The sequence below is a fragment of the Phalaenopsis equestris genome, unplaced genomic scaffold (assembly GCF_001263595.1).
Source record: "Phalaenopsis equestris unplaced genomic scaffold, ASM126359v1 Scaffold000113, whole genome shotgun sequence".
Taxonomy (NCBI): Eukaryota; Viridiplantae; Streptophyta; class Magnoliopsida; order Asparagales; family Orchidaceae; genus Phalaenopsis; species Phalaenopsis equestris.
Genome location: NW_018164555.1, coordinates 211565 through 237789, shown reverse-complemented (window position 1 = coordinate 237789; position 26225 = coordinate 211565). Strand labels below are relative to the sequence as shown.

Here is a 26225-nt window from a genome sequence, read left to right as displayed (position 1 = left end):
TATATATATTATTTATTAAGTAAATATAAAAAATGTGTCTCTCACGTTTCGTGACCTATTTTTTCAATTATGTTGTGTCCCCATGAACGTGTCTATGCTTCATAAATTCAATTATGTAATGAGATGTTCTATTTTCCAATTTTTGTTATTCAAAGACCATACAATATGATTAAATCACAGAACAAAACAATTTTGAATTCTATACACCAACCATAGAACAAATAATCAGAACAAGGTGCATACTTTTTTAACAATTAAATTTCCATTGTTTCAATTTAAAGGATCAATTTAAAGTTGAGAGGGCAACCTTCCCAATTCAATTTAAATTTTTAAATTTGGGAGGAATGTTTACAATATCTCAAATATATTATATGAATATAGAAGGAAACAAATATTTCGTTCTCATACAAGACAAACCATATAAGAGAAAAGATGAGGCATAAGTAGAGGTTGTTTGATTTGTTGTGGAGCAAAGGCAGTGTAAAATAAGTTAGGGATTGATTGGTTGAGTAAACATTTGATGTAAACAATTTGCATGTAAATTTAGTCTTTTTAATGTTTGGCGTAAATTTTAGGTTTTTTTTTCTTTTTTTTTAGTTTGAAATTAATAAGTTTTTTTGCCGCATTTCCTTCACAAATTTCAAGTAAATGCTGCCAAATTCATTAAATTTATTTTGCATGTGTACTTTATATCACATTCCAAATACAATGAACCAAAAACCTCATGAATCCCTCCTTCATGAATACCGATGATGCAAGACAAAAAAGGAGGCCTATAAATAGATCAATAAAATACTCCTAGGAAGAATCATAATTTGTATCAAGGGTTTAGGTAATCTTTCATCATTGAAGTGGTTTGCAATAGTTTCGAAATAGGGTTCCTCAAGGATGCCGCCCGTTATTGTTTGGGAAGGGAGCTTTATGGAGGGATTTTTGGTTTCAAATAGGGTTCCTCAAGGATAGGGCCGTCAATTTGGCTCGTTGTTCGTGAACAGCTCGTGTTCGGCTCGTTAAGCAGCTCCTGTTTCGCGCGTTCGCTTTTCTATAATATTTTCTATATTGTAAAAAATAACTTTATCTCTCAAAAAAATTATGTCTACAAAAAATTAATAAAATTACTTTCGGATTGATTTCCAAATAAATCAAAATTAAGACTTGTGAATCCTAGCATATGAACCCCTCCTCGGCACCCCACCTACTTTCTCATAGCTCTCCACCACGTTCCCAAATTTTAAAACAAGTTAAATCTAACAAAAACGAAGTCACACCCTGATACCGAAGGAGAGAAGCTCATTACACAAAAGAAACAATAATAGTATTGCAAATAAAGAGGGCTCACGGTTGTCCTCACAAATCTGAAATCAAAATTAACATAAAATGTTTTCCTAAGACCTAAAAACACATAAATAGAAATGAGATGACTGGGAAATGAAAAAAGATGGGGAATTTCTTGCTAATGAAAAGATGGGAGTAGGGGCCGGTTTAGCCCCCTCTCTCAACAGAACCAGTTCCGATAAAACCGGTACAACTTTCGAAGGAAATACCCCCATGCTAAATCCCTTCAACAAAACCCTTGCTATTATTGCCTACTTGTTATCATCAATTCATATAAACATTCTAAAACTTCTTATTTACATATCGAATTTCACCTTTAATGGTTAGTTAATATTCCAAACCTCTATCTAGAGGTTCTCACCAATTTTTATATAAGAAAAAAAAAAATAATCATTCACTATAAAAAAGTTTCAGCTAACAATCTATCCCACCACCACTATAATAATGTAAAAATTTCACCTTTAATAGTTAGCCAATAAACTTAAAACTAGATGCTTCCTTCTTTCCACCACCACTCTTAATAATGTCCAAATTTCCTAACTAGATGCTACCTTCTTTCCACTTCAACCAACCTCTTTCTAGACCTCCTCTTCGCCTCCACAATCATGATAGCAGGCCTTACCCCTATTCTGGCATTACTCCTCCATAAGCATCATCACCCCTCTCCTCCCTTCACAAGAACCACTGCATCCCATGACGTAGAAGAAGACAATTCATACAATGAGGGAAATAAACTGCCATAAATATGTCCATTTTTGCTTTGCAAGGGAAATCAGGGCTTTGAGATACTTTAAAACATCAAAGTTTTATTTTACTTTTGATTTACTACCAATCAAGTACTATAAAAAATAAAAATTTGTAAGAAAGTACATTTTACATTCATTTTAAGCAAACAGCCCCTTGATGTGTGCTAAATGTTGTTATGTGTTTTTTATGTTAAGTGTTGTTAGTTTAATTCGGACTTTACATGTGATGTTTTACTTCAAACAATCGAATAAGCTCTAAAAAATTATTTTTCATGTTTACAACTAACGTTTTTAACAAACCCAACGGCCCCTTAACCAATGCACAATCCAGTGAGACTTATCAAGTTATCATTATGAATGAAGATATACCGGAGACATAACTTTTCCCAAAAATACAATCTCATTTCATTTTATAATCTTTATCTAGTAATCATTATGACCTTCAAACCAGCTTTCCTTTGTTACAACAGCTATATATATATATATATATATATATAACTCTTTTATATATATATATATACTTCCCTACCTTTTATTAAAGCCTCCTCATGGTGGCCTAGAACAAAAACGAATTGTTCCAGAAATCCTTAAATGGGAATGGGGAGGACAAATAGAAGAAACTTGATCTCATCCTAAGTCTCCATGGATGAAAGCCCGTGAAAAAGGGATTGTCCAGGAACACTCACCTGGGCTTCAGTGTAGATCGTCTTTGAGCTAATCCCATCACCTCCAAGTACCAGAGATGGAAAGGGATCTACCATTGACCGCCCTTCTCCCTGGCCCATGAGCGCACGAGCCCTCTTCTGCATACTAACCAGCACATTGTGCCACGTATTAACCCTAGAATGGGTACGCCCGGAAAGTCCGACAATATTGAGATCTGCGAGATCCTCTGCGCGCATCGCTAACACATCCTCCGGAAGCGTGCCATCAACAACGGAAAGGAGGCAGGCGCAGAAACCGCGAGCGATCTCGGAATCGCTATCGGCAGCAAATCGCATCCGGCCTATGGAGTCCATCCAAGCGGAGAGCCAGACCTGAGCGGTGCAACCCGTGACGCGGTTGGAAGGTATGCGATCGGAATCGGGGAAAGGTGGGAGATCAGCGGCGTAGAAGAGGAGAGCGCTTAACGCGATCAATGGGCTCATGAAGGGACCTAAATACGCTTAACGCGATCGATGGGCTCATGAAGGGACCTAAATTCGTTGGAAAGAAGGTGAAGCCGGAGAGCAGGGTTGTAAGCCGTGACGGCGATAGCTGCGGAGAAGCGGGGAGCGGCGGAGCAACGGAGGAGGGAAGGCGGGGAGCGGCGGGAACTGAGCGTTCGGAAGCGGAAGGGGGTTTGCTTATGGTTGGTGTAAGGTTTCTGAGCAAGCTGAGGAGATAGAGTGGAAGAACCCATGGCAGCTGGAACAGAGAGCTCTGGATAGTCGCGGAAACAATGAGGATGAAAGGGCGGGTAGGGAAATAGAGGAAGAGGAATATAAATAGTGTCTTGCAATTTGACAAAAGCAAATTTACCGGGGCCTAATGGCAAAATCTTTAGCATGGTTAAAATCCACTGAATGTTTGAATTTGGAGTTCTTTACTGTGAGAAATATTTGGGTACATCTGCTAAGTTATAGGGAAGTTATTCGGAGTTATATTCGTGTTATATCTACATTATATTCTTGTAACTTTCCTGTAACTAGTAAAATTAGCGCTTCTATTTTGATATATTTGTAAGTTAAATGTAGGTTATAGAGGTTATAACGCAGATATAACTCTCAATACCCTCCCTGTAACCTACCTGACGTACGCAGCGCTGCTTACGTCTTACGTACGCAAAATATTTCTCCCTTATTGAGGCATAAATTTCAGTTGATAGAGATGACATTATAGAGAACATATCTAAAATTTATTGAGTAATATATATATATATTAGAAATGGATAGTCAGAGGCTAGTATAAGAGCCTCCAGCCAATTTTAATGTGTCTAACAATTCGAGTACCACTTCCTTAAAGCCAAACTATGTCATAGGGGATCCGACTTGAGGGGTTTTATACTGTGAATGCTAACCAACATGTCGGGGTACGTGCATTCGAATAACTGATATAAAAACTTTAATACCATTTTATGTATATTTATTATATTTGAAACGAACTAGAAAAAAATAAAAAAATGGATGTATATGAATCTCATTTTCAACTAGCATAGACTTTAATATTAGTTTTTAGGTCATATTTACATTTTATGTATATTTATTATATTTGAAACGTACTATAAAAAAATAAAAAAATGAATGTATATGAATCTCATTATCAACGAGCATAGACTTTAATATTAGTTTTTAGGTCATATTTCAAATGCTTAGTTCTCATCTCAAGCAATCATTAGTATACTTGAACATATTAATTTATATTTTATAATATTTAATATTAAAGTCCATTAAAATTAGGTGATTTTTTATTAAGATTAAGAAGTATGGCAAAAAAAAATAAAATAAATAAAAATTAAACTAAGGTGGCCTAAAAACATTATAAATATATTCCCACTCGTGAGATACTAACAATGGACTCCAAAAAAGCAAGCATTAGACTCCCAACATCTTTTGGGCTTCTTTACAATATTAAACGTAAAAGTTAATAGTATAGCTTTATATTAATTAACATTAAAGTGCTCTTAAATGGCCCATTTGATAGTATCCAGTAAAAAAATTTCAATTTTTTTATTTATTTATTATATGTTTGCAATCAAAATTAGGAAGATTTACATACATTTCATTCAATTTTTATGTATGTACATATCTTACATGAAAATTTTAATTTTTATATATTTGTCACCTTCTTTATGCATGGAAAGTCATATAAATGTAAAAGTATAATTTAGAACTTAGGCATGCAAATGCATCTAAATTTATTGATATTTTCATTTAATAGTATCCAGTAAGAAGTTTTCAATTTATTGATTTATTTATTATAAATTTGCTATCAAAATTAGGAAGATTTACAGACATTTCATTCAATTTTTATGTATGTACATATCTTACATGAAAATTTTAATTTTTATATATTTGTCACCTTCTTTATGCATGGAAAGTCATATAAATGTAAAAGTATAATTTAGAACTTAGGCATGCAAATGCATCTAAATTTAGTGATATTTATGAAAATGCCCCTTAAAATTATTATTTGAAAAAAAAAATTAAGAAATATAGATTAAAAACTTTTTCATTATTTTTCTAAATTTTGTTCTTAATTCAAAACAAGCAAATGACACATTGCATTTTTATCAATAAGCTATTCTTACACGTGCTTAATTTTATTTCTAATTTTGAGTCCCCTTTTAATTATCTTTCACTAAAGCCATCCAAAATATAAAAAAAAAGATTTTGCAATTCACATTAGCAATTTGCTCCACAAAATTATTATTTGAAAAAAAAAATGAAGAAATATAGATTAAAAACTTTTTCATTATTCTAAATTTCGTTCTTAATTCAAAACAAGCAAATGACACATTGCATTTTTATCAATAAGCTATTCTTACACGTGCTTAATTTTATTTCTAATTTTGAGTCCCCTTTTAATTATCTTTCACTAAAGCCATCCAAAATATAAAAAAAAAGATTTTGCAATTCACATTAGCAATTTGCTCCAAACAATTAAATGAAATTATATTCACACCCATGGCAAAGTAGTAAATCTTCACTCTAGCCAAAATAGCAGTCCTCCAAAGAAAACTGAGTCTGATTAGCACCGCTTAAATACTGACATCAGTGCTTACATAATCAATTAATCAAAAATATTAAATCAGGACTCCGAACGTGGAGATACGTTCAGATTGGAATATCCCGCTATGTTACAGAAATATTTCATCTGCATTATTTATAAAAAAATAAAATGTTATTCAAGTATTATATTGTATTATTTGATTATTTTGTGGTGTTATTGGAATATTCTCTTGCGTTATTTGTTGGATAGATTGGCTAGAAACAAATATTACTACTTTTTAGATGGATATACCGGTTATCATCAAATTTCAATTGCTCATGAGGATCAAGATAACAGCTACGTTCAGATTAAAATATCCCGTTATATTATGGGAATATTTCATCTGCATTATTTATAAAAAATAAAATGTTATTTGAGTATTATATCATTTTATTCGATTATTTTGTGGTGTTATTGGAATATTCTAACACAGGGGAATATTCTAATAATATTTCAGCCCCAAATCAAGAAATTCAGAGGAATATTCCAATAACACCGCAAAATAATCGAATGCACTATATAATGCTCGAATAGCACTTCATTTTATATAAATAACGCAGATGGAATATTCTTGTAACATAGCGGGATATTCCAATCCGAATGTAGCTCTACGTTTTTGTAATATAGCGGGATATTCCAATCCGAATGTAGCTCTACATTTAAAGTCCTGATGTAATATTTTTCCTATAAGATTAGAGCTTCTGTAGAAATTACAAAAATAATAAGATCCTGAGAATTTTTTCTTTTTTTTTAAAAAAGATTCAGAGATTAAAATAACAGAAATAATTGCGCCGCCCGTATAAAATTAGAGCTCATGTAGGAATTACAAAAATAATAAGATCCTTAGAATTTTTTCTTATATTTAAAAAAAAAAAATTCAGAGATTAAAATAACAGAAATAATTGCGCCGCCTTCATTTTAGAGATATATAATACAGAATATAGAGATTCAGAACCCACCATTTAGCAAAGAAAAGTATGTGTAGTGGAACATGTAGTGCTTTAAATATTTTTTAAATTAGCACTTAATTCTTGATATTATGTCATTGGTATTATTGTTAAATCTATGATCGTGATTCAAAACTTAAATGCATCTGATTTGCTAAATTTAGATTCTGTTAGCTTCAGACAATAAGAAAAAAAAACAAAAGAGAGAATATTTACATAAATACCACCTATTTCTTATAAATTTACATGCCTAACACCTGAACATAAATGTTTACCTATATGTCATCCAACCGATGCATGAAAATTTGCATACACTTATTAAATTTGAAATCGTTATAAGCTTGATGTGAAATGAAAGATTTTGAGGGACTAAATATAAAAATCAAAGTCTATGTATTAGATAAGTAAACACATATAACACTCAATATAATATTTTAATCATCCAGATTTTAAAAATAATATTTAAATATTTCATAAGGACTCCGCACATAGAGTTACGTGCGGAGTCCAATGAAATCACGCCACATGTAGGTGACAGAAAAAAAATTCGATCCGATAACACATGAGAATATTCTCCCTATGTTATTCTGTGTTATTCAGATGTTATTGTGTACTGTGAATATTACTGGTGTTATAATAACACAATAACACCTGAATAATACAAAATAACACATGAATAACACGGGAGGAATATTCTCTTATGTTACCGTGCATATTTTTTTTCCGTCACCGCCACGTGGCGTGATTTCATTGGACTCCGCACGTAACTCCATCAGCGGAATCTTGATGCAATATTTTCTCCTCATTTACCTACTAGTAAAGGCTTTTGAGTGAAAATTTGAATTTGTTAAAATGTTATATTTAAAATTTTGAGTGATTAAAATATTATATTTAAAATTCGAGTGTTTATTTTAACCCGAAAAAAAAAAAGAAATCATTTCCATAATGCATATAGATTTAATTTTATTTTTGTTAATTAACTAAAAATTTCTTCAAGAACACAATATAATTATAACTATATTTCATCATCTTTCTTGTTAATTGAGTGCCACCTCCTAAAACCAAATAACACCAGAAGTCAATATATGATTAAACGCATAAAATAGAATTGCCAACCAACGAAGACAATTATAGTCAGCAAATGTCATGCATGGCCTATAATAAAGCACAAAATCAGAATTCCAATTTCTTATGCCTCATGATCAAGAGTCAAATGTTTTTAATTGCTATGGCTTGAAGCAAGAGGACTGCTTAGAAATTTTGGTTTAGACTCAGACATAATTGAATTACTAATTTTATTTTATTTTTCTTCTTTGTTTGTTTCAAATATTCAAACTCTTATTGGTTTTATTATTACTATTATTTAGTATGTTATGATTTATGATAAGACTTGAATTGTACAATTTATATGTGATGCTAGACACATTTTATTTTATATTAGGGGCATTAACATACACACCACACAATTCTTATGTATTTACATATCTCACATTTCCACATATAGCACTCAAATATTTAATATCACATAAAGAATAACACTATTACTAGTTTTTATTAAGTAAAATACACATTTCCATGCATACACGAACGTGCAGCGTGTGAATATGAAAGTTTAGACGTGAGATATGTAAATACATAAGTATTGTTTGCTATGTATGTAAACTACCCTTTATAGGGGAATTTACTAATAGTATTATTACATGATGCTGCATAAGACAACATACTGTCATGATATACTTTAACTGTGATTTGTATTTTATACATGAATAATAATATAGAAATTTATTTATTAAACACATGCTTAACGTCTTAACACAAAAAAAACATGCATACTATAAATTTCTGAGCAATAATACAGGGCTTAATTCGTTTTAAGGAATTATTTGTGGTTTAAGAGAAGGTTATTTCTCTAAGATAATGGGTTCAGAGCCATGTATATTACCACTACTCAAAGAAAAAAGGGGATGCATTTACATACATACCACACAATTCTTATGAATTTACATATGTAACACCTAATCTTAAGTTTTTTTTTTAAGTTTAAACCACCCAAATCTCTTATAAATAAAAAATGCAACCATTCTAAACTTTACGTAGTGAAATGCACGTTGTCATGCATGGCTAATGCAGCATGTATATAAAAATTGAAGTTTAGGTGTAAGATATGTAGCTACATAGGACTTAAATCCAGCATATTAAGTAATGGAATACGTTATAGCTCTTCAACAAAGAATCACATGTAGATATTTCAGTCCTTGCCATAAATGCATTCAAATGGAGAGAAAAATGAACAAAATACTAAAATTACACTCATTATCTCATTTTCACTCTCTATGATCAGTATGTCACTCGATACTTCTAATAATTAAATTATAATTTTGAAAAAAAAAATACATTAAAAATTTGACAAAAAAAAGATGGAAAGCATTTACCAGTCATGAATTATTAGCTTCTACAACTAAAGTTTGATTCCAGGCCTAGACTCCCATCCTCTGCTCTTCCTGTATAATTCAACTGCTTGGAGCCTTAGCCTTTCTTTTGAAGCATCCATTGTTGAAGCTTTTGACACCTGCAAAAGCATATTGCATCCCTAAACAATTAAAATTACATTATCTAACTATTGGTTTTTTAAAAATTATGATAAGAGAATTGCAAAAAGGTAGGGAATGTTTAAAATAAGCGGCATTTAAATACATTCAACCAATTCCTATGTAGTAACATATCTGACACCTAAATTTTATTTTTTACATTTATACAGCCCAAATATTTCATATCACATCAAAAATACACCATTTTGACTTATAAAAATTGAAATACAAGTTTTCATGCATAGGGAAGGTGGCATGTATGCAAAAATTGTAGTTTAACATTTAGACATGTACACACATAGAAATTGAGTGGTATGTATGTAAATCTTCCTTGAAACAATATAGTACCTTAGGTAATGAAAGCTTAAGTGGAGCCACAACAACTTCACCAAATCTGATATTTTCCCGTCCAGGAAAGTCTAGTGCATTATCCTCTTTTACTCTTTTGCGTTTATTTTTTCTCTCTTTAAGATATCTGTACAAGAAAATATGACTTTTAATCATAATAACTTCAAATGCCTTTAAAACAATAGAAACCAATGACATAACTCCTAATGTCATAATACTTTAAAGTAAACATTTGCAGGAAAAACCTTACTCTTTCTTTCGTTCTTTCCTCTTTGAACCTTTTGCAAGTTGATCCAAAGCCTCAAAACGAAGGTCTTTTGCTGAATATCTCTTTCGTTTTCTTTTACTCGCATTAGGCGAGGAAGCTTCCGCACTTCCCCTGTCTGTAACAAGATTACCTTTTGCTTTTTCATTGAAATCGTTCCGTGGTTGGGTGGCATTGACTGCCGTTGATCGTAATTCTTTTAGATTGGGCTTCTGTGACTACAATAGCAAGTATTAAAATAAGACGCCTCTTCAAAAAAAATCAATAAATGATTTGCAACACAGAGAAAAATTGATCCACCAATGAAATAAACTGATAAAATAATTGATATTCTCTGTGGCACCTGAGAAAACTAAAAAAAATTATGTTTTACCATAAGGAACATTGAAAAAAAGACTAATGACGGTCGAGCATTACGGTTTGAACTTAGCACATAATTCTCTGTCCATCTTTTCCTTAATATCTCTATTGGAAGATAAACTTGTTGTGATCAAAGGGACTGAATGCCCTTATAACAAATGCACTGTACGATCATTTCAGCTCATGCAAGGCATGATAAGACCAGTGCAACTAATTAACACAAACATATATTTTTATTCATCATCATCGCCAATGTAATCTAAATATTTAGTGTCGGTTTTACAAATATTCCTTTTCATTTGTTTATGTTGAATACTATGTAATGAAAATATTCTTCGCAAATTATTTTGAATTGTTTATATTTATGTAAACTTAGGTCTTCTCATTCTCTGTCCTAAATATTTGACACAAATTATATGTACTAATACCCTAAATTCAATTTGAATTATCTTATCTTCAATGAATGGCATTTCAATCTCTTCTATTACAAAACATTCATTAATTTATTCTTTTTAGCTATTGCATGCATTCATCTTAATCATTTCTGAAACGTTCAGTTTAAATATTAGCTAATTTTGTACTACCCATCACTCAGACCCATACACAGTCATAAGTCAATTTGAGTTTTATAAAACTCACCTTTGTCCTCTTATTACATAAAGACTTACTGGGCATTTCTCCACTTCAATCAGCTAATCTTGACATACAAGTTATGTCATCAAATATATCTCAATTCTTCTGCATAATAGATCTAAGAAACTTCAACCTACACCACCTCATCATCTTACATAATATTAACTAGTAATTCATAGCATAGACAAATAGATGAACATGAACTCATCACAACACTCCACTCTTTATGCAAAGTATTCTAAGACCTAAGATTTCAAATGTAGATCTAACAAGCCATGTTCATGTAGATGACAACACTAAACAATTAGTAATTTTAGGGAAAGCAAACAATTAATTTACAAATAATATTACCAACTTTCAATAAAAAACTACAAAATTAAAACCCAATAGTGAGTTTTCTACTCGAAATTAATGACAAAAAATTCTAAGGATCATAAAAGCCACACAAATGACTGGAACTTCATGTAAAAGAAGAAAAACTTATTGTAGTTATCAATATCAACGGTGCTTTCAATCAATAGCAAAAAAGAAAAATGAGAAGAAGAGCAGAGAGAAGGAGAGTTGAGAGGAAAGAATCATTTGTTTCCCTTAAAATGCATATTAAATTTTTATCATCACGATTTTTCTTAAAAAATTTGATTTGTCTGACTTGATCAGAGCATTCATCATCACGATTTTTCTTAAAAAATTTGATTTGTCTGACTTGATCAGAGCATTCTTTTAAAAATTAGCTACTAGCTATGACAAGAACAAGCTTTCAAAGGAGGCGCTTAGAGTTTAAATCAGGAAAAAATATAGTTGTGTGTTTCAATTCATAAAGGTTTTCTTAGAAGTAGCCAGAAATTAAATACAAGAATGACAAGGGCTATTTCAGATTTTGCAATCCATTTGGAACTAATAAACATAAATTAAAATTTTAAAAAAATATAGAATAAACTAATGGGCCATTCATTTACATAACACACAATTCTTATGTATTTACTTATCTCACGCCAGAACTTTCATATTTACATACGTAGCTCAAATCATTAATATCACATCAAAAATAGCTTAATAGCACTATTACGACTTTTTAAAAGTGAAATGCACATTTTCGTGAATAAGTTCAAAGCACCAAAGCGTTGTGCATGTAAATATGACTTTAAAAAAAAAATTTGAAACTATAGGTGGGAGATATGTAAATACAAAAGAATTGTGTGCTACCCATGTAAATTTCTCTAAACTAATTTTCAATGTATTGATTTTAAATAATTTCATGAATTGGTGCCAGACAACTAAATTTTTCTCTCTTGCCACTTTCTCCTCATAAATGAACATCCAGCCCTCTGCCAGACATATATAGATAGCTCAATCCTTTAGTTCTTTTAGATGATGAAATTGTACCCACAGCAGATTGTGGATTCCAACTATACCTATTGCACTAGCAAGGCCAAAAGTTTGTCATGATGACTTTGCAAGAACCACAAAATTTAAGTCCTGTTTTGCGTGATATTAGGTGCTAAATTTGTTGCACATGAATTTGTTCAAATAGAGTAAACTTGGTAGAGATTTACAAGTATGCTGATCAGAAAAGTTAAGCAAATAAATGAAATGAACAAGTTTTATTTCCTTCACTTTCTTATTTAGTAATAATTTCATTTTGTACCTTTAATTTGTAACATTTTTGGGGATGCTCATGATGATTGAATATGGGAATGAAAGTGCACTTTATTATTATGATTTTCCATAGTTTTGTTCAAGCTCTAGTTCTAGATAAGCTTATTGTAAGTATGGGATGGTGCTTTTACAACATTATATATTATGATCAAACTTGTACTTATCTAGAACATTTTGTTAATTTTTAAAATTTTATGCGCAGAGAACCGTTACATATTCAGATATGTAAGAATATGATGGCTCTAAGAAAGTTATCTCTGACATTATCTAGAGAGAAAAGTTTATAAAACTGACAGTAACCGTTAAAATTCTGTTTTTCCCACAATAATTGCACAACTAATTTTACAGAAAACTAAAAGCATCTCAAACAGATCCTTAAATCGATGAGCTACGATTTGTTATCAATGCAAAATATTATGATGCTATGAACCAGGTTTAAGTTGATTTATATGTTATTTGGACTTTAAATGGTGATCCCTATAGCAAAATCAATTCATGTTGTTATAATTGGAAATTTAATATTGGTCCAACTCAGGTAGCGAAGTTAAACGCCTATTATTTCTATAAGTGTAACTCTTCAGGAGTCCATAAGTGCTATACTGGGTTGGAGGAAATGCTAAGTGCTTTTTGTATTTATCCAATGCTACATTCATGATGCAGTACTTTCACGTGAGCATGATTTGGATAACTACTAATGACAAACCTGGTTGTTAATTTGGTAGTTTTGTTGTTAGCATTCTCAGGTATCAGTGTGAATTCTAGTGAAGATTAATGTGCATTTAATCCACTTTAATTAACTTGATGCTATCTGACATCAAAATCAGCACATTTTTCCACAAAGATTAGGGCAAACACAAATTTTATTTCCAAAACACCAAATCAAAGCAATCCAACACTGATAACTCGCACGAATACAAAAAGATAAGCGCCTAAAATTTGAGAGGCAAGCGATCTAACCCAATTTCTACAATTCAAGAGGTAGGAAATCTCTCCCAAACCATAAACCTAAGACTCACCGCAATAATTTGATACATAAACCTAATCCTAAACATAATAAGTCTATTTATACAAACAATAATAATAATAAAAGACTAACTTGCTCTTAGGCATACAAAAGACCAAATTGCCCTTAGGCTATGCACTGACATAACAATACCAACCCCCGAATAAAAAGGCACATTGTCCTCAAGGTGGGAAAAAGTGAGTTTTCCTCTTGCACCACAACGGTCTCTATTTCTTCATCCTCTACCTCCTCGTCATGCACTATAAGAACTTGTAATTTTCAATCCTTGCAATGGTGTCCTGGGATAAACTTATCATCAAACTAAAAACATAAACCCCTTGGCTCGCTTTTCTTGAATCTCTCTTTGTAAGGCGCTTGTGTGCTACTCCGATCTTAGTCCATTATTCATGTCTATGCAGTCTACCTCTAGACTTCCACTATTTGAGCTTTTGGTATCGTCGTGGTTGTAGCAACTCGATACGACACTCCATCTGTATTGCTCCTGCTGGCCTTCTCAATCTAGTTCTTGTACTTCACCATCTAGGCTAGCTCCATCTCCCTCAATCCTGACAATCTCAATGATAGGAGTGATGTCAATATGTTTGGCTTTAAGCCCTTCATGAAATTCACCTCCAATCCTGCTTTCGAAATCCCCCTTAATCGTCCAAATAAGAGCTCAAATCTCTCACTAAGTTTCATGACAATCCCCTCCTCCAAGATATAGAATTGCTCTTATAGGTTTCCTTCCCAAATGGCTTAAAAACGTTCCAATAAACAATTCTTAAATTCATCCCACAAACAGATCAGGTATCTTGTCTCCATCTACTGAAACCAGATTAGGGATTTCCCCTCCAAACATAAACCTGTAGTTGTGAGTTTATCCTTCTCATCTAACTCATTCACAACAAAGTATCGCTCCACCCGATACACCTACCCATGCACGTCTCCCCCCTCGAAGATCGGCATCTTCAACTTCCTAACCATAGCATCACCACCTAAGCTTCCTCTTCATTTTCTACTTTCCCCCATGCATCGAGGGTAAAACTCTCTTTCGATCATAGTCATACACCCTCCCGACATTTGTTCTTTATTCTTTGTGCTCCACTATACCTCTTGCATAACCCCTTCTCTATGTTTCGGCCCACCCGCCTCCATCAAAGTTATCAAATCCACCCAAACATCAGAGCTCTGGGAGAAGGTTCTTGATGGTTGATGTTTTTTTCCTCACATTCCTCTCGTCTGATTTCTCTCTTTCGATTTTGCCAATAAGAGTCTCCAGTCCACCCTTGAGTAGGGTTTGCAAACTAAACCGACTATCGGGTCTTTTGATTGCATCTCAACAAATTTACTCAGCATCTCCTCCAAGCTTTCGAATCGGTTGTCAATGGCAAAAACATTTCCTCTATCTCATATTTAAGTAACCCCACTTCTTCCTCCAATTTCTTCCCCAAATCGTCTATTTTCTTGGTCGTCATTACTTCCTATCACTAGGGTGCGCTCCATCCAAAATCTGGTAGCTAACTTCTAGGATCACAATTAGGGCACGCTCAATCCAGTCATAGCCCTTCCCAAATACGCCTCGATCCCTTCTGTTTCCCAGATAACTCGAACCACAATCGTATCACAAGGTTTCAAGCATGACCCTATACGATTTCGTCGTCTCTTTCCCGACAAGCTCTAATCATGCGTGTATCGCATGACTGAGGAGGAAGATGGAGTTTCAGGTCTCTTTACAGCGCTCCCCAATCGCTGCCTTCCCAGCTAGCTCTGATCGTGACTGTATCGCATCCATGGACTTGGAGGAGGCAAAAGATGGAGTTTTGAATCTCAATAAGTCACGATCCTTCGCATCGGCGCCTTCTCAAGAAGCTCTAATTGTGATGTACACGAAGTCGGCGCGAGAGAAGTAGAAAGATCGAGTTTGGAGTCTCTGTGTCGCTTCCCAGTCATTGCCTATCCAGATAGCTTTGACCGTTAATGCTTCACACCAACGAAGCGAGAAGGAAAAGATGGAGTTTTGGGTCTCGATAAGTCGTGATCCTTAGCGTCGGAGCCTTCCCAGCTCGCTTTGATCGCAATTGTACGCGTAGAACACGAAATAGGAAAAGAAAAATGGAAGTTTCAGGTCTCTATACACCGATCCCGACTACAACGTCCCAGATCGCGTCGTTTGCGGACTAGGGCGCGTCAGATCGAGCGATCATATCACTATGCACTCTGAAATCGTCGCTCAGTAAGCCGTGATTTGTTTCAGTTTCCATCGAGTAGATCGATCTTCACTTATGTCGATTTGAACCTCATAACATTGAGCTTTAATATCAATTTCATACGATCCGACGACAAAATCAGCACGTTTTCCATAAAAATTAGGGCAAACAAAAATTTTATTTTTAAAACACCAAATCAAAGCAATATAACATCAATAACTCACATGAATACATAAATATAAGCGCCTAGAATTCAAGAGATAGGTGATCTCACCCAATTCCTACAAATCGATAGGTGGAAAATATATCCCAAACCCTAAACCTAAGACTCGCCACAATAATCTCATGCATAACCTTCACCCTAAACATAATAAGCTTGTTTGTATCCAACAATAATAATAATAATAAAAGACTAACTTGCCTTTAGGCATACAAAAGATCAAATTGCCCTTATGTTGGGCACTGACATAACACAACTCACTCTAGATTTGGAAATAACCAAAGGAATAAATGTTTTTTTATAAATATATTGCCCTTATGTTGGGCAATGACATAACACAGCTCACTCTAGATTTGGAAATAACGAGGGGGGAGGGGGGAGGGGGGTTTGTAAAAAATATCATTTTTTCCAACAAATTTTCAAATCCTAATTTCAATCTAGTGCGTGCGTGTTGGATTTCTAATTACTTCAACTGCAAAACACTTGAAAACCAAAAAGATAAATAAGAAACATAAAAAATATATATATCTATGATAGAATTTTAATCCCTTGTTTATGTTCTTAAAAAAAATGTATATGTTGCATATAAAGTGGTAGAAAAGCAACAATCTAAAAGAGAAACAAATTTGAACACTATCCTTTAATTCTTGAATCCCAAACCAAATGAAAAATATCCTTTAATTCATGAATTGATTGGTGGATGGCTTTAAATGAAAAATTACTATCCACAAATTGTTGGATTATTGTTGATGGAAAATTATTGTACATGAATTACTAAATGGTTGTAAATGAAAAGGTGTTGGCCATGAATTTAAGATTATTTCTACGTGTACAAATACAACTTCCTCATTTTGGGAAAAGTAGTCTCCTTACAATGTGAGTCCTATATATCCTTTATTTTAGTTATCTATTTTCTTCTAAATATTTTTTAACTGTTTTTGCTTAAGTACTTGATTTTGATCGAATTTATGAGAAATGAGATTTCAATTTTTTTGTAAATTTTTTTAGCTCATAAATTTTCTATGGTTCAAATCTTTTATTATTTTTCAAATATAATCAATTGTTATGTTATCTTTTAGTTCAAATTCTCAATTTTTTAATTTTTCTAAAAAAAGTGTATGTAGTTTGTGACTTTAATAAGAGAATCATAATTATATTTAAATGTCAACCATCTGATGATCCGGTTAGAAGAGTAGATATATTAGATTTGACTTATGTTAAAAAAGGCAGAGGTACAACTAAAAAGACTTGGGCATATTGTATAAAATATGATCTTAATCCATTAGAATTAAATAAAAATACGACACTAAATAGTACATAATGGAGAAAAAGGATTCATGTAGCCGACCCCACTTAGTGGGTGGGATAAAGGCTTGTTGTTGTTGTTGTTGTTATTTCTATCTCAATTTCATTAGAAATCCCCAATCATTCTGCATCACAAGGAACGCATGTTCGTACTTGTAATATGTGACCTAGATCTTCAAATTGGTGACTTCAATTCCTTTTTTTCATCTAAATATTTTGTGATTGATCATATCTGCGTAACAGCATGATTGAGATTTGACAACGTTACTTACATGTCATTTTAAGTTTTTGAGGTGTTAACTTTTATAGCGTGAATTCTAAATTGTTGCAAGAGATTTATTCATTCTCAGATTTCTTGAAAAAATTTGGATTTTAGAAACTTTTAAATTGTTATTTGGAGAGAGCTAATTTTGCATTATGAGTTGCTAAATTTTACTTAAATAAAAATTTGAGATGCTATGAATTGTGATCATTTGCATGTTTCTTTCTGTACATCTCATCTCATGCATTGCATTAGTGCACCCTAGACCATTACATGTATTGTATCAAAACTTCTTTGTTGTGAAGAGGTCATGGGTTCAAGTCACATATATAGCAATTTTCTCCCAACCATGAGGTCATAGTTTTAATCCCTATTCCACACACAATTAATTATTTTTAGAAAGATATCAGTCATAACTGGCCTTGTGCCCCTTATAAAAGATATGAATAGATTTCTATCCTTTAAAAAACAACCTCTTATCAAAGTGAATCACCCAATTGGCCGCAACCACAAGGTTAGACACCCATATAACTTACTGATGCACCATATGACCTCATTAACTCATTTTTAACGTGATGAGAATGCAAAAGCATTTTAACATGAGAACCTATATCCACAAAAAAGGAACATGTAATTTGACTAATGAGAATTATGAACAAATTGAGAATGTCTAATCTTGACAAAAGACTAAATCACCATTTATTTCATGAGGTTTGTAAATGATTTTACCATCTATAACTTGGCCAGCCTTGCGATTAGTTACATAGCAACAATGGTTGTCATTTTGTTTTGCATCAAAAACTAAAATCATAAAAGAGCCTATAATTTAGGCTTCCTAAGGTATAAGCAAACAAATTTACCTCAAACGAAACTATTTTTAGAGCAATAAAATTACAAACATTAGCAAAGCATATGCATCAAAAAACAATCCAAAAAATAGGCAATGCACGAAGCTCCCAAAACTGTGTAACCTGTGGAGAGGTTGATTCATGCAACTCACCCTGCTCAGCAAAAAGGCTACTTCTATAAGCTCAATCAATAACGATGGAGTAACATACACAGAAATCAACTAATAATGATAAACTGATTAAACTTATCCTGAAATAATAAGTGTCAAATAAAGTAGAACTTCAAGAATTTTTTGTAGCAGATCTAAGCAACAGTTCGCACATGTGGCAAATGTGATCAAAATCTGCCATGTGAAATATGGATCTAGTTCTGTTCGTCAAGACCAAAGGGAGAAATGAAATAAAAATAATTCACTATGCAAATCGAAGCATAAGAGTGAAGAAACAAGGGCACACATGCACGGTCAACTGGATTTATAAATTGATTTTTATTTTTAGGTGCATTTACATACATAACACAGTTTTTGTGCATTTACATATTTCACACCTATACTTTCACATTTACACACAGCCCTCAATTCGTTAATATCACATCAAAAATAGCATTATTAGCATTTTTTTTAAAGTCAAATACACTTTTTCATGCATAGTGTCAAAGCAGCAAAGTGCTCTATATGTAAATATGGAAGTTTAAGTGTGAGATATGTAAAACAAAGAATTGTGTGCTGCATATGTAAGTTACCCTAATTTTTAATAAAACGAGTTTAACCTATATGTGCCAAATAGATAAAAGAAAAGCAGAAGGAACATATTCAATAGAATCACTCCTTTGCTTCCATTCTTCACTATGAAAGTACAAATCTTGAGGAGATAAATGCAAAAGTTAACCGATAATAACTTAAAGCAAAACAAAACATGGTGAAGAAACAAGAGCATGAAGCAAGGAATAACATTTACTCTTTATAAAAGGCGAAAAAGAACGAAGATTTAAAGCAACAAAACTCAAAAGCATGAACGCTTTGTATCATTATGCATATAGCATGAAACGGAAGAATCCAGACAATGATGGCTTTATGCCCTTATCTTCTATCATGCACTGAGTCTAAGAAAAAAATTGAAAAGCTATTTCAGAAATTTTCTAGGAAATAAGAGTTGTTCAGTTATAATGCTCCCAACCATCGTATTGTGTTTAACGAGAACCACCCAACCATTTTATTTTTCCACACAAGCACCAAAAAAAAACAGAGGCTTCGACAATACCAATCTATTTAATAGCCAAAACAAATGGCCAACTTCTTCCTTAGAAAACATTCCCCTTGATCCTCCAACGTAATATGTCCATAAAAGCATAAATTAGTGTTCTTCATGAGGTTGAAGTTAAGGCCCTTTCAACCTTTCCATGCATGCCTCTGGGGGTGTCAAAAATTGTCTCGACATGTCAGACTCGAAACCAACTCAAAAAATATGGGCTTGGGTTTATCTAAATAATTTCTAGGTAGATTTTGGGTTATTAGGAATTCTAACTTATTTAATTTTTTGGGTAGAATTTGGGTTGAACTGCTAGCCCAAAATTGGTTCGAAATCGACCTGTCAACCCGAGGTTGATATGAGATTGACTCGAAATAGACCTGAATAGATGTTATGCCTTATTCTAGTCGTATTATACAAGTCAGATTCAGTTCAGTAGGTTGAAGGCGAGTCGTGTTAGGCTTAGAATTTCTAACCCGTTTAATATTTGAGCCAGATTCAAGTCAAGCACTTTCGGGTCTAGTAAATTTAGGGTTAGATCTGAACCCGGCCCGCGAACCCAATTTGACAATTCCATGAATGCCTTGTTGGTAAATTTACGAGTTTGATGGACAATAACTGCTACTAAAGTCTCACACGAATCATAGAATGCCTTAAAAACTGTTGAAATATCAATAAAACCACCGAGAAGTGCCAAGCAATCATAGACGACTGAATTCATTGCTAGACAAATTTTACAACTGAAACAACAAAAACTCCCAAAAAAACCATAACTTTATTTACCTTTCTGTCGAATGATTCATCCTTTCTCTTCCCTTGTCCAATTTCGGCAGAATTTTTCGCATCACCTGAAATCAAAAAAAAACAAAACAGCACCAACATTATCAGAAAAATCAAATTTATTATATAAGAGAGACAATAGCCCATTATAGACAGAAAAGCACCATATTTTGCCGCAGAAGAGTTCTTGAGCTCTATGATCTTGCGAAGTTTGGAGGGAAGGGCTTCGAGGTCTTTTACATTAGGCGGAGGTGGCAGGCGCTTGTCTCCGCCATGAGCAGCCAAGTAATTCTTCTCACGCCGCCGTCGGCCCTTGCCGCCCATCGCCGCTAAGGGGATGATGGTCTACAGAACAAATTAAAACCTACGCTTTTCCTACGTTTCGTTTGACCTTAATTTCACTGCAAATCGTAGTTCGGCGGCGGATTCAACGTATTACTCCACACACCGCTGGTCCCGTGTGGTTAAGGGGCAGTTTCGTGGCAGGATTTAAGTAGTATTTAACCTAAATCCTGCCAAACAGCAAAAATTACAACTTTAAGAAGAAAGTAAAAGAATTACGAGTGTTTGTCGGGTATGAGCGGAGGGGAAAGTGGAGATATACGGGAGTTTCGAAGCTCTTCGTACGTCGCGATGCCGTTGTTTGCTTGCCAGATAGCTCCAGCCGCTCCTGTACCGCGGGAGGAGGAAGGGGTGGTAGCCGGTGCGTTCGGCCGAACCCTGGAGGAGATATTATCGTAATATTCGGAAGTACAGTGATCTTCGCCGGTGGAGCTCATTTGTCAAGTGCCACTTCCTTCGTAAACTTTCAATGCATATTTTTTTAGGGTTTAGGGTTCCTGATATTTTTTTATGGAGAAGGGGATAGAGATGGTATGTTCTGGGATTACTTCATAAACCCTAAACCATGTCTATGTAAATGCCTAGGGGTCCTACCCCCTCAATATTTTTAGAGAGGGATTCTGGTTTGATCATTTTATTATTTGGGTAAATTCAAGTTAAATCTAAAAATTCAAATATTACTCGAATAATGAAATTTTTGGTCAGGTTCGGGCTAGCGAGTCAAGCTCAATTTTGGGTCAATTTTGGATCTTAATTTTTGAAATGTTTATTATTCAAGTTGGGTTCAGTTAACCCTATTTGGATCGAGTCATTTTCAAGTCGGACCCAAACCCAACCCATGGACCCGAATTGACAAGCCTATAAGCTGTTTAATTGATTAATAATTAGCATTTAGTAATTATATTTTCAAGCTAATTATGACTATATAAATTTATTATGGTTATTTTATAATTAGAAAAAAATTAAATTACATATTAAATTTTAAATTAATTTATATTTTTTATTAATATTGATTGATTTGATGAATAACTAATCAATAATTAATTAGTACAAAAATTATTACCTTATGAAAACTAGCTCAATAAATTATTATTAATGATTAATTATTTTAGTAAATCATTAAAGTTTTATTGACATTACTAAAATAAATTTAAATTTAATTTAATAATATTTTTATTATTATATTATTTGTATATAATATTATATTTATATTTATATTTTAATTTATTTACTTAAATACTATTGAATCCCTTTAGCACATATGATCATCTATAGTTCATGAACCCATATAATCCGAAAGAGACCTTTCAAATGAGGTGGAAAGGAATTGAATAATTTTTTAGAGAGTCCCTCTACTTCAACCTTGGTTAGGATATAGGAAGGAAAAACTTGGTAAGAGAGAGAGAGAGACTGTGAGAGTGAGAGCCCCTATTTCTCCCACTTTAACCCCTATTTATACACCAAATGCTACATTATATGTTGTATTGTACGGAATCTAAGTAGACTTATCGTTGATAAGGTCCTTAGCATGGATGTTAGGCGGCTAATAAATGAACGCATGCTTGATGATAGAACAAAGTTATCTTCTTTCTGGTTCAGAGAAATATCCATCAAGCTCGGTGATGTAGCCACATAAATATTAGCGACCTCAATAGAAAGATTTTATTGGCACGGGCAAGCTTAGTAAAAGAATACGAGAAATACGTGTGAACGCCAACGGAGGAGCTCGTTTGAAAGCTTAAGATTGGTGACTAGTCGGTAGAACTTGCACGAATGCTGACAAGCTTCAGAGATGCTCCTTAGGTCCTTCTGGGATGGAAAAAACCTCGTAGCTTGTCCCCTCAAAAAATTACGGCTGGTGAGTATGATTGGCCTAGTTAGAACTAGATCATTAAATATAAAGTCAAATGAACTCAATTTATTAGCCCCATGAGGCCCACTTAGTATTTGAGCTTTCTTGTGGATAAGGAAATTCCTATTTTGATGTACGAATAGGAAATTAAATTGTCAAATAATTATTTAGGAGTTAATCAAATTTAACATCTCTCATAAAAAATAATTTATAAGATTTTAAAATATCTAGACTTATTAAATCAAGATTTATAGGATTTAATAATAAATCCTAATTAAGTTAAATCACACATGTATCCAAACTGTCCTGAGGGCTAAGGGTTTCAGGAATTTGCATAAGTTTAATATTTTTTTGCTTTTATAAATTTTGATAAACCTTATATTATTAATAATGACTGGCATTAATTAAACAAGAGATATTAATTTAATTTTTTGATTAATATTATTTCAATAAAAAATAAACTTAAATACATCTACAATAAATAACAAAAAAAAATTCAAGGCTCAACAAGAGTAGTCAAAGGAACGTAGGAGTAATCACTAAAAGGTAGAGATTGTCTTCACCTATGCTCACAAGACAACTATCTATATAAAAATCTATGTTGAGCCAATCGGGTTCAAAAAATATGGGGACTAATCATCAGGACATGCAAACGATGCAGTTATCCAATAAGTTATGATGTGGAGGCTGATCCACAAAAATAATATACTGTTTTAAGTACCCTTTTATGTCTATTTTTGTTGATATTGCACTTTAAAAAAATGTATTTTTTGTGTTGTGTTTTTTTTGCAGGTATACATTTTGTGTTTTTTTTGCAGGTATACAATTTTTAGGCATTTAGAGCAAAAATGACAAAAAGAGCAAATTTTGGAGCAAAAATAGTCAAATTTGGGTTTTGACGATTGATGTGCCAAAATCCAGAGTGCTAGTGCATGATGCGCCAAGAGCGATATTTTCAAATTAAGGCAGTTCGAAACAAATTTTCAAAGTGACACTTGATCTAAGCACCCCATTGAGTGATTCAATGCATGTAGAAACTTTGGAAGGTTTCAATTTGAAGTGATTTGACTCTAAAGACACATCTTTTGAAATTCAAAGTTTTGACTTTTGAATTTTGGAGAGAAAGACTCTTTTCAGAGAGGAGAGGCAGCCAACAAAATGAAACTTCTGAAGGGGATTGAAAAGGGGACAAAAAAGTTAGAGAGAGGGGATATGTGTGAGTTAGAGAGAGAAAAATGAGATTTTCTTCTAGGGTTGTAAAAGGAGAGGGAATGTGAGAGATTTCTTCCTCATTATATTTCTAAGAGAGAATTGAGATAGATTGTAAAGAGGGAAAGACTTGGAGAGAACTTCTAAGGATTTGCTTGGGAAGAATTGTGAGTTAAGTTGTACTTTTCATTTCTATTGTTTGTAAACTTATTTTTATTTATATAATCTGTGTTTTATTGTATCCTTCTCATAAATTTTAAGTAGTCTTCTTTATCCTTCACCCTACTTTGAAGAAATGATTTTGTGAATAATTGATTTTATTTTCTACGATTTTAAATGTCAATAATTTGTGATGATTTGAACTCCGATCTTCATTAACTTTTCGATCTGGCCAATTGAATTATTAAAATACGTTGAGAATTATATGTTCTGAAAAGGGGATATGATTTCTACAACAAAGAGAGAATCACATTTGATTTCATAGGAGAGTATTTCATCCATGGGATTGGGTGCAAATAAATAGGAAAATATATTTTGTTGGATGTAAAATTAGAAGATTTTAAGGTGACAAATTAGAATCCCCAATTTAGTTCAATTGATTAGAAACTAATGCGAGCATGTTAGCCCTCAGGGGAAGGAGTAGTGGGAGTTCTGGAGTGACAGTCGGCTTCCTCTCAGCTTAACCACGGAATTAGGGACCAAACTTTGGATTAGTCAATGTTCTTTATAGCGTTCGAAAGTGAGTAGAGAATAGAATTGCTCATATTTAGCACAAAATATTTTTTAAATATATTTTTCAAATGATTTCAATTTCTTCACAAGTCATATTTTCATTGTAAAGGGGAATGATGTTTTCCCATACTTGAACTTTTCATCCACAAAAACCTTTATTTTATTTCAGTAATTTACTTTTGAAAGTTTAGCATCTAGTTTAATTTACTTGTTATATTAATGCATTTGCATATTTAGAAGCATTTCACTTAAGTAGTTTAATTTCAAACTTCGCACTTTACTTTGTTTTTATTTTTATTTTTATTTTATAATATAATATAATTAGCTAGCTTATATATATTTTCAGCTTCCCCGTGAGATCGATATTTAGGACTCCATTAAAGCCCTATATTACTTGAACGATATGTATACTTACGTTATATGTAAACGGGAATTGAAATTTAACGGGAATTGAAATTTTAAAAGAATTTTAAAAGAGGATTTTAAAGATAAACTATTTTCATTAAAATTACATTATATTTTGGGTTGCATTGCATCATTATTATTAAGCTACACAAATTGCCGCGTGATCAAAGGCCCTATTAATTTTGACTTGAGTGAGAGTCATGCTACGCAACCCGTTTTAAAATCTGGCTCAAAGATCACACAGGAAAGTAAAAGCATGTTTTTGTAAATTTTGATAATATTAATCATAAAATTTTGATAACTTTAACGTCCTTAATGACCTAGAATAAAATCTTTATGACATCCCAGGTAAACTAGAAATAAATAAGAGAAAATAATTCAAGCACGCAAACATACAAGAAACACAATAAACAAGTCAAAAATAATAAAAGACCCAGGTCAATGGGTCGGCAATATATCCTAGAAAAGAAGAAGTCGGTCAGACACAGCTTAAGTGCATGTTTTTTCCTAACTCTATACATAAATGAGATTTAAAATTAAGGTACGGTACACGAGCTCGTTGCTCTTGGTCTCTGTCACACTATTCAGTCCGCTTGACATCTCAGAACTCGTGCCTGTATCTTAATTTTAATACAAGACTCTCCTAAGACTTTAGGATTACATAGTAAAAAAGAGAAAAAATGACTCAACCTGCATAGAAACAATGTTAGTTGCAAAGCTAAAAACATACAATACATATGAGTCATGCCTGGCAGGAGGAGCTAAGAAGCGCCTGCAGAAAAGGGTTAATCATAATCATTACATTGCTCATTCATGTTCCACATGCAGTGTGTATTTTAGGCATGGCTTCTTACAATACTAAATATACTTCCATGCATATCACAATGGTAAACATACAAGCACACCAAAAAGCATAAAAGGTGATGTTTGGCTAAGGCATCAAAACCAACGGCGAACTATAGTCGGGACATAAAAAAAAACTATATAACATCATAGTTCTTAGCATAGCACACCATCTAACGTAATGTCCTAACACAACATCTAAGTGAGTGTAGGGTTATGTCAGTGGGCTGGCATATGTTTTGATGGGGTCGCTGTCTTTGACCTTGTTCTAAGGATTCAAGGATTTTGAGAGATGTCACTATATGCAAGTTTTACAAAAGCTTTTAAAAAATTTGACCTCA

General features: G+C 33.0%; 2 protein-coding genes across 3 annotated transcripts; both read right to left on the bottom strand.

The window, feature by feature from the left end:
• Window positions 1-2595: 2595 nt before the first annotated feature.
• Window positions 2596-3597, bottom strand: LOC110020945 (sufE-like protein 2, chloroplastic). The gene is made up of 2 exons (XM_020719252.1): window positions 3244-3597; window positions 2596-3202 (listed from the first exon to the last, which is right to left on the bottom strand). The coding sequence occupies exons 1-2, from the start codon at window positions 3481-3483 to the stop codon at window positions 2714-2716; spliced, it is 729 nt and encodes a 242-aa protein (XP_020574911.1). The 5' UTR covers window positions 3484-3597; the 3' UTR covers window positions 2596-2713.
• Window positions 3598-9067: 5470 nt separating this feature from the next.
• LOC110020941 lies at window positions 9068-21431 on the bottom strand. 2 transcript variants are annotated; one of them, XM_020719246.1, is made up of 6 exons: window positions 21106-21431; window positions 20666-21013; window positions 20505-20569; window positions 9965-10197; window positions 9715-9841; window positions 9068-9347 (listed from the first exon to the last, which is right to left on the bottom strand). In XM_020719246.1, exons 2-6 carry the CDS (start codon window positions 20823-20825, stop codon window positions 9237-9239), a joined length of 696 nt encoding a protein of 231 aa, XP_020574905.1. In that variant the 5' UTR covers window positions 20826-21013; window positions 21106-21431; the 3' UTR covers window positions 9068-9236. The 2 variants fall into 2 exon arrangements, with proteins under 2 accessions (XP_020574905.1, XP_020574906.1); XM_020719247.1 differs by having other exon boundaries at window positions 21129-21431.
• Between the last annotated feature and the right edge of the window lie 4794 nt (window positions 21432-26225).